The sequence below is a fragment of the Phyllobates terribilis genome, unplaced genomic scaffold (genome assembly GCF_046119375.1).
Source record: "Phyllobates terribilis strain yellow unplaced genomic scaffold, ASM4611937v1 Scaffold_9__5_contigs__length_417890890, whole genome shotgun sequence".
Taxonomy (NCBI): Eukaryota; Metazoa; Chordata; class Amphibia; order Anura; family Dendrobatidae; genus Phyllobates; species Phyllobates terribilis.
The window spans coordinates 141,030,344-141,040,341 of NW_027362769.1; the positions used below are offsets into that span (position 1 = coordinate 141,030,344).

The 9,998-nt window shown below is 46.8% G+C and overlaps 1 protein-coding gene across 1 annotated transcript in view; it reads left to right on the forward strand.

Annotated features, from left to right (window-relative positions):
- PLA2R1 (phospholipase A2 receptor 1) overlaps positions 1-4,726 on the forward strand; it is a 171,970-nt gene extending 167,244 nt beyond the window's left edge. Inside the window, exon 26 of the mRNA XM_073647079.1 lies at positions 3,600-4,726. Coding sequence (XP_073503180.1) covers positions 3,600-3,622 — 23 coding nt within the window. The 3' untranslated portion in view covers positions 3,623-4,726. The remainder of the gene's footprint in view (positions 1-3,599) is intronic.
- Positions 4,727-9,998: the final 5,272 nt, after the last annotated feature.

The following is a 9,998-nucleotide window of genomic DNA, read 5'->3' on the forward strand; positions in this document are numbered from 1 at the left end:
CCCCAGCCGTCTGCTTAACCTCCGCTAGAGACTAAAATTATGGGGCATCCCACGCCAATTTTTTTTTTAAATAAATCCTTTATTTTAACACTAAATGACATTTGAGGAGTTAATAAAGATGCAGTCCCTAAATTATTATTTATTTTTTAATTAATTTTTCCCAAAAATTTTGACATGGGCTTTGCCATATTTTTGTATGCCAGCCAGGTACAGCATCCAGCTTCTATGAACGCGCCATTTTCTAGGGTGGCTGCGGACTGCAATTTGCAGTGGGGGGAGGAGGCCCAGAAAGCTTGGGTCTCCCTGCGCTGCAGATTCCATCCCCCAGCTGCCTAGTTGTACCTGGCTGGACACAAAAATAGGGAGAAGCCCCACTTATTTTTTTTTTAATTATTTCATGAAATATTTTTTTTAAAAAAGGGCTTCCCAATATTGTTGTGTCCGGCCAGGTACAAATAGGCAGCTGGTGGTTGGGGGCAGCCCGTTCCTGCCTGCTGTACCTGGCTGGACACAAATATAGTGCGAAGCCCCACGTCAATTTTTTTTTAATTATTTCAGGAAATTCATGAAATAATTAAAAAAAAATTGACTTGGGGCTTCGCACTATATTTGTGTCCAGCCAGGTACAGCAGGCAGGAACGGACTGCCCCCAACCACCAGCTGCCTATTTGTACCTGGCCGGACACAACAATATAGGGAAGCCCTTTTTTTCTTACTTATTTCATGAATTTCATGAAATAATTAAGAAAAAAAATACGTGGAGCTTCGCCCTATTTTTGTGTCCAGCCAGGTACAACTAGGCAGCTGGGGGCTGGAATCTGCAGCGCAGGGAGGCCCAAGCTTTCTGGGCCCCACCCGCTGCAAATTGCAGTCCGCAGCCGCCCCGGAAAATGGCGCGTTCATAGAAGCGCCATCTTCTGGCGCTGTACCCAACTCATCCAGGGCCCTGGTGCGGTGGCTCACTGGGTAATAAAGGGGTTAAGGCCAGCTTGGCATTATCAGCTGGCCCTAAGCCCGAAATTCATGGGGTCACGCCAATATTAGACATGACCACCATGAATTTCTAGTAAAGTATTTAAAAAAAACACAACACCCAGAATAAAGTCCTTTAATTGAAATAAACACACAATTCTTTATTGTTCTAAATTAAACCATACTTACCATCACGCCCATTCCAGCTGAAGCCAACGATCTCCTGCAATAAAAGAAAAATAATAAACCAACCTCATCCTTACCTTTCCATGGTTCCCACGACAGCTTCAGCTCTGCTACATCGAGATGACAGGCTGGACCGCAGCAGAACGCTGCCATCCAGCCTGTCATCCCGCAGACACTGAGAAGCGCAGGCATGCTTGCGCTCCTCAGTGTCTCTCTGTGATGTCATCCAGATGAGCCGAGTTCATGTCCAATGAACTCAGCTCACCTCATGCACGTCACTGACAGCGTGGGAAAATTCTCACGCTGAAGCGCTGAGTGCAGGAGAATTTTCCCACGCTGTCAGTGACGTGCATGAGGTGAGGTCATGTCCAATGAACTCTGCTCACCTCATGCACGTCACTGACAGCGTGGGAAAATTCTCCTGCACTCAGCGCTTCAGAGTGAGAATTCTCCCACGCTGTCAGTGACGTGCATGAGGTGAGCTGAGTTCATTGGACATGACCTCACCTCATGCACGTCACTGACAGCGTGGGAAAATTCTCACGCTGAAGCGCTGAGTGCAGGAGAATTCTCCCACGCTGTCAGTGACGTGCATGAGGTGAGCCGAGTTCATTGTCGGCTCATCTGGATGCCGTCACAGAGAGACACTGAGGAGCGCAAGCATGCCTGCGCTTCTCAGTGTCTGCGGGATGACAGGCTGGATGGCAGCTTTCTCCTGCGGTCCAGCCTGTCATCTCGATGTACCAGAGCTGGAGCCATCGTGGGAACCATGGAAAGGTAAGGATGAGGTTGCTTTATTATTTTTCTTTTATTGCAGGAGATCGTTGGCTTCAGCTGGAATGGGCGTGACGGTAAGTATGGTTTAATTTAGAACAATAAAGAATTGTGTGTTTATTTCAATTAAAGGACTTTATTCTGGGTGTTTGTGTTTTTTTTTTTAACTTTCACTATGGGGTTAGTAATGGGGGTGTCTTATAGACGCCTCTCCATTACTAACCTGGGCTTGATGTCAGCTGGTATTATAAGCTGACATCAACCCCAGCCCTATTACCCCACTGCCACCGCTACAGGGCAGTGGGAAGAGCGAGGCTAAGTGCCAGAGTTGGCGCATCCTGTGGATGCGCCATTTCTGGGGCGGCTGACAGCTGGTGTTTCTAGCCTGGGAGGGGGCCAATATTCATGGCACCCTTCCTGTGCTATTAATATCAGCCCCCAGCTGTCTGCCTAGCCTTTGCTAGCTATTAAATTAGGGGGAACCCCACGTCATTTTTTGGGGGGGGTCCCCCATTTTAATAGCTAGTAAAGGCTAAGTATTCCGCTGGGGGCTGATATTAGCAGCCTGGGAAGATCCGTGGGTATTACCCCCTTCCCAGGCTTCAAACATCTGCCCCAGCCGTCTGCTTAACCTCCGCTAGAGCCTAAAATTAAGGGGAACCCCGCGCCAATTTTTTTTTAAATAAATCCTTTCTTTTAACACTAAATGACAAGTACAGTAAGCAACACTGTCACTGTACTTCATATATATGTGACTGACATGTTTCTATCTATCTAATCTATGTATGATTCTCTATTCCTTCTATTCTAAATTGTCGGGTACAGATGCTGAATTGCCGGCCGGCTTTTTTAAAGAGACGGTGCATTAAAACACTATTATTTTTTTAAATAAATCCTTTACACTAAATGACAAGTACAGTAAGCAACACTGTCACTGTACTTCATATATATGTGACTGACATGTTTCTATCTATCTAATCTATGTGTGAAGCTCTATTCTGTCTGTTATAAATTGTCGGGTACCGCTGCTGAATTGCCGGCCGGCTTTTTTAAAGAGATGGTGCATGAAAACACTAATATTTTTTTTAATAAATCCTTTGCACTAAATGACAAGTACATTAAGCAACACTGTCACTGTACTTCATATATATGTGACTGACATGTTTCTATCTATCTAATCTATGTGTGAAGCTCTATTCTTTCTGTTGTAAATTGTCGGGTACCGGTGTATGCGCTGATGAATTGCCGGCTTTTCGCATAATACATTCTACATTATTCTTAGTTGTTTTACTTCATGTAGAATTAACCTACAAGGAAAGAAAGGGTTTATTTTCATTCCGATATTTCTGTCCCATTGACTTGCATTGGTTTCCGGTATCGGAATCGGCGATATCCGATACTTTTTGAGTATCGGTCCGATCCAATCCGATACGATATTTCCTGATATCGGAAGGTATCGCTCAACACTAGTCATGAGATTTTCAGGCTTATCAGAGGGATTAAAGGAGTTTGACTGTAATTCAATTCTGTTTCAGTCTCTTTTTAGTGGAAAAAGAACACGTTATTATTAACTTTTCTACAGTATCAATGGTTTACTATTTTACCGAGAACTGTAGCAATCATGACCACGTTGATCTAAACATTAACAGTAGACTCTTCTTCTCTAGACAGGTGTAAATGGCCCATCTAGCTGCAGTGTCCAAGACAGAAAAGACTTGGGAGTAGCAGTGGAAAGAAGAATCCAACTTTAGTGACCAGTGCCAGGCAGCTGCTGCCAAGTCAGATAAATCATAGAATGCATTAAAAGAGGTATACATGCTCATGACAAGAACATAGTTTTACCTCTATACAGGTCACTAGTGCGGCCAAACTTAGAAAGAAAAAAAAAAAATAAATTGTGTACAGTTTTGGTCTTCAGTGTATAAGAAGGACATACAGGGGGGAAAATAAGTATTTGATACACTGCTGATTTTGCAGGTTTTCCCACCTACAAAGAATGGAGAGGTCTGTAATTTTTATCGTAGGTGCACTTCACATGTGAGAGACAGAATCTAAAAATGAAAACCATTGAAATTAATTTGCATTTTATTGCATACATAAGTATTTGGTACAGTAGAAAAACAAAACTTAATATTTGTTAAAGAAACTTTTGTTTGCAATTACAGAGGTCAGACTGGCTAGGCCACTCTAGGACCTTGAAATGGTATACTGTAATGTGCAAGTTTTCACTTCATGTTTTTAGCAGTTTTTTCAGCCCACTACAATAGGGCATTGAAAAAGCTGCCATTTCTTATATCAATCTACCTATATGAAAACAGCCGCAACTGATCAAAAAGTATCAGAAAAAAAAGAAGAAGCCTTCAGGATTTTGATTCTATGTTTTCTTGCAATCTCCTCTCGGACAGTACACTGGAGGCTGGACGTGACAGTACGCCCATTGCAATCCGGGCCAGTTCTTGCCTCTGGTCCAATCTGCTCACCCATATTATCTCGGGCAGGGTTGCCATCCGTCCAGAAATTCATGGACAGTCTGTAAAAATAAAGCACTTTTCAGCCCTTTCTCTACAAAAAATTGTTTTTAAGGCGTCTGTGATTTTTTTTGAAGCTGAATAAACTTAGAATATTTAGACTAATTATCCTCATTTTACAGTGAATGCAGCTGATGTCTTCATATCAGAATTCTGGGCTTTAGACATTGATCACTGATGATCATAATCATTTATTATGATTTTCAACTGTGTCCATAAAAAAATACTGTCTGTCTGTGATTTTTTTTGATTAAAAAAAAATAAAAAGTCAATTTGGCAACCGTAGGCTCAGGATATCTGCCAGGGAATGGACACGATCCAGATATGACTGAATCTTGCATTTTATCATGTGTTTCTGTTTGCTGAAGTGCGTCAGTTGTTGCAATGGCAGATAAACCGTCTGGTCCGTCATGTCTTACATACTGCAATCGCTGCAGCTGCCTCGCCACTTCTTGTATCCCTAATTTCACATATGATTATTTATCCCACAACAATTAAATAGTAACGCTTTCATTTTCACTAAACAATTGTAAAGGTCAATGTAATAACAATATTCCATTTCAACGGGATCTTGAGCAATATCACGCTGGGTGGTTATAACCTTGCTAAACTTGTTCTTCCACCAAAGGTTGTACAGATATAAGATAATGCTAAATTAGGTCATTCATAAATCTGCAGCTTATTACTTTGTATCTTATGAATAAAGCAGTGGTCGACCTTGTACATTGATGTTTCACTTAAAGTTTACGCTCCTGACAAAGTCATCAGAGCACTTCAGCTCCAAGACATCAATCCCATAGACTTTGAATGGACGTGCTCAAAGGGGGGACTCAAGACTCCCATTTTCTTGATTCTTAGGGTTCCCAGAGATCAGCAACTTGTGACTTATCCGCTTGATCAATGTTACTATCCTTGGACAACTCCTAAAGTAAAATTTGGTAAGTCTCTAGAGCCGGACATGTGTCTGCATGTTGTAAAGTTCAAGCATTAATAATTATAATTACCCTCTAATGCCAAGTCTGTCAGTTCTACCTATAGCTGAAAGAGCTGGGAACCAATAATGCCAATGTTACGGCTCCAACGATGGTTAAGGTTGACCTCTTACTTTTTCTTTGGGGGGGGGGTTGTAGTGATGGAGGGACACACAATACATCACTGCATAACAATCCATTAGTCTGAGCAATCATATGGGACCTATAATAGCTGCCATATTGGTTGCCACTAGTGATGATCAAGCATGGTCGTTGCTCGAGATTTACGAGCATGTTCGGGCGAGCACCTATAATCTTCAGCATGCTCGGCCGTTAAGTTTTCATTGCTCCCTGAACATGATTTGCGACTGTTTGACAGCTTTAATACATGTGAGGAATGCCTGTTTTTCCAGCATTCCTCACATGTATTAAAGCTGTCAAACAGTCGCAAATCATGTTCAGGGAGCGACTAAAACTTAACGCCCGAGCATGCTGAAGATAATAGGTGCTCGCCTGAGCATGCTCGTAAATCTCGAGCAATGAGCATGCTTGATCACCACTAGTTGCCACCCATCGTTTCCCAGAAACAGACCAAAGGTTTAACAACTTGATGTATAAAAACAACTCAAGTGTTTGTTCATAGCAACAATTGTTTTAATTTAAGGTGGAAATACACTTTCTTAATATTCATGCCTGAAACCGTACGGCGTGCAGACACATGCTGGGATCTAGAGACATTCCAACAGTCATGGAAATGTATCAGTTCCTGTGGGATATCGGCTGACTGAATACATTGTAATGAGTGATAGCAGAGACTTCTGAGCGGCTGCCAACACGGTGGTTTGGGATCAGGGTTATGTTATCGCTGAAAAAAGTATTTGGGGTTAAACATAAATTTAAAAAAATAATTAAAAAGAGAGTAAAAGTAGATGTCCATTTGTGATTTTGAGGTTGTCCACAACCCACCCTCCCTGCCCAGTACTGTTCTTCAAATCTGGCCGTTAGAGGTAACCTGTCACATCTGTCATTTTTAGAAACTAAACTGTCCTCAGTGCGTTGTTAGTGATGCAATGTGCCAAAATCATCTAAAAAAATAACTTTGTATAGTTATATAGTACCTTCTCATTCAGTCATAGGTGTTGACTTCATTTTCTTTCAGTCACCTTCGGGCTCATCACATTGTCGATGCTCATGCACTTTGATTGATGTTCCCGGGAGTTCCAACATTACGGTAATTCACTCCAAAATCCTGCACATGCGTAGTGTTGAGCAGCTCCTCGCCCATGCACAGTGTCCAGCGGCTCCCCGCACATGCGCAGTGAAGAGCGGCTGCCCATGCTAAGCCATGACTCGCAACAGCTCCCGTGCATGCGCACACAGTCAATGAAGCTGGGTACGTACATTCAGGTTCAATGCGCACACGCGGGGAGCCGCTCAACACTACGTAAGCGCAGGACTTTGGAGTGCATTCCCGGGACGTTGGCACTACTGGGAAAATCAATCAAAGTGCAGGGATGTCGACAATGTGACGAGCCCGTGACTGAAAGAAAATGAAGCCCACCCCTATGACTGAATGAGAAGGTACTATATAACTATGCAAGTTATTTTTTGAGATGATTACAGTCTATGTAACTGCAGACTTGTGAAGTCTCACATCGTGCTCACTGCTTGCTGTGGGGATTCTACAGTTCTGGCGCCGGGAGCGGCGGGCGCTTGACCGCAAATATGTGATATGCATACTCCCAGCCACATTCTGACTAGATGTGCATGGCTTAACATAAGAGTGTATTGAGCGAGGCTGGAAACTGTCTAGTTGGAATGTGGCTGGGAGTATGAATATTGCATACTTGCGGTCACATGATTACCGCTTCCAGCGCCAGCAGTGGAGAATCGTCACAGTGTGCAGTGCGCCATGTGAGAGTTCACAAGTCTGCAGTCAGATAGAGTTTAAGATTGGATAACCACTTTAACTTGCTGCCTCCCAGACATCCACTTTTCATTGAGGCTGGCCACAAGGACCTTGTAGTCAATATTTACATGAGTGGAATATATACAGATCCTCTGACAGCTTTGTTAGCAATCCTACCTATTCAGGAAGTGGGGTAGAAGTGTCCAGTGTAGGGATTCATGCTCTCAGGTAGGCATTAGGTAGCTGTGGCGCCCCTGCGGGTTCAGTCGCCGCAGAGGTACTGCATCTCACCCAGAGGTGTGGTATCTCACTCTCAGGTAAGGATAGAGTTCTGCCTGGGACCCTAACACCTGCATTCAACACTACACTACTCCAGACCGGCAGGAGGGGCAAGATGCGCTGCTCCTCTGCTGAGCCCTGTCCCTGGCTGGAGTGGGGGGAACCAAGAGAGGAGGAACCATGTAGTGGGTGTGGGTGGAGGAAGTGTGACACCCCAGGGGTCTGGTTGCCACAGTAACGTAATGTTATGTCTGAGAGCAGGTGGGAGGTCCTTTAGTCAGGGATCCTGTGCATGCCACACCTCCTGCCCAGTCTTGGGAGGGGAAGAACTTCCCCTATATAAACCTGGGGCTGAGGCAGGGTGAGTGAGTAGAAGAAGAGAAGAAGTAGAGACAGCATAGGAAGAAACAGCAGTTACAAGGAGTCAGGGGCTGGCAGCTGCAGAGTTCGCCCTGACTAAGAAGACTTTTTACCGGACCCGGAGTCCGAGGCTGTGGGGACTAATTCCTGCCCAGCAGCAGAATCCGTCAGGCAGGGGATTTCAGGTCCTCTGGCCCAGAAGCCCGAAGGCACGGTCACACGCGTGGGACCAGCACCGCCATCGTGGAGCGGAAGCCATTAGAAGGCCCCGAGTCACCGGCCATACGGGTGAGCACCACACGGTACACTCAGGGACGTGGGCTACTTACATCAGCTCCTAGCAAGGTAGCCAGAAGAGTACAGTCAGTTTGGGAGGCCTACAACTACGCCTGGCCAGGGGAGATCCCATCTGCTCAAGGACTGACCAGGCCCCATCCGCTAGCAAGTACTCCGGGAGGGTCTTTTGTTGTTACCAGTAAAGACCCTGAACTACACCGTACCGTCTCTGAGTGGTTCCTGCTACCCCCATCATCCACGTCGGCTGCCCTGAGGCCATACCCCTCCCGTTGGGGGTTATACTATCACGCTGCACAATCCCACCATCGGCCTCAGCGGTCTGCCCTGCAGCAGCAGCCCCCTGGCTGCACTCAACGGGTGGCGTAGTCATCAACCATTTACTACTAATGGACTGCTGTCTAGTTTGACTCCCTGGGCACGGACCGGGTCACCGCCACGAGACTACAACCCTCCACAGATCCGGCTCCGGGTAAGCTCCCGCATGCGCAGCGCAGCGCGACACAGGCCCAGGGGCGCGTCAACTTTGGCGTAGTCGGCAGGATTTCGTGCCCGCAACCACCGGGTACTGCGTGCCTGAAAAGCAAAGACTGTTCAAACTTACCAGTGGTGAAGATTCCCGCTATCCGTGGAGGTTTCCCGCCATCCGGCGCCATCTTCTACCTTCTTCCCGCCATCCGCGAAGTTTTCCCGCCATCCGGCGCCATCTTCGACCTTCTTCCCGCCATCCGTGGAGTTTTCCCGCCATTGGACGCCATCTTGAGGACGCCGCGCGGGAAGAAGAGGGGCGTGGACTCCGAAAGCGCGCGAGAACTGAAGCCCCGCCTCACGTCCGGACATTGCGTAAGGTCCTGGAAGGAGCCCAGCAGACGCCGACGTCACAGGAGCGCGACGGAAGGTCCTCAACCCTGACGATCCACTGCGGAGCCGCGGCCTACGGAAGAGGATCATCGCAAGGTAGGCCACGGTCCACTAGGGGGGAGGAAGATGTCGGATACGGAGGAGAGCTTCACTGCCTCAACCCCCGCCAGCGCTACCGCTGCTGCAGTTATGCCCTTCACCATGCCCTATATCCCGGGAGCAGCTTGGCTACCCCAGTACTCCGGGGAGTCACATACCCTGCATGACTTTAGAGAAAAGCTGGATAGCCTCTTCCAGGTGTACCCCCTCACAGAAGAGCAAAAAGTGAGCATCCTGGTGGCCCAACTAACCGGGGCAGCTAAAAGGGAAGTAAAATCCTGGCCACCTGGGAGGAAGACTGTCGCAGGGATACTAACCCGGCTGAAGGACACCTTTGATACCCGCACCTCAGCCGAGATTAAGCTTAGATTCTACGGGTGCAAGCAGCGAGCGCATGAGAGTATAAGGGACTATGCCCTGAACCTACAAGAGGCCCTGAGGGCCATAAAGCAGACCGACCCTGATGGGGTGGGAAACGAGGACAGGCTGTTGACTGAACAATTTATAGAGGGTTTATATTGCAATGCCCACCGAACCCAGTTGCGGGCAATGGCCTTACAGGATCCCCATCTGGACTTTGCACAGTTCAAGGACAGAGCCATCCGGGTGCTCCGAGAACCGGCACCGGGTGGCGTTGTGACCCACAGGCGCCCAGCTATCACTTACCACCAGGAGGCGGCGCCCTTGTCGGCAGGGCCTGTGGGAGCTGATGCGCAGGCTTTGGACAATGACCCGGCTCCAGACCTACACCATCAGGTCCAAGAG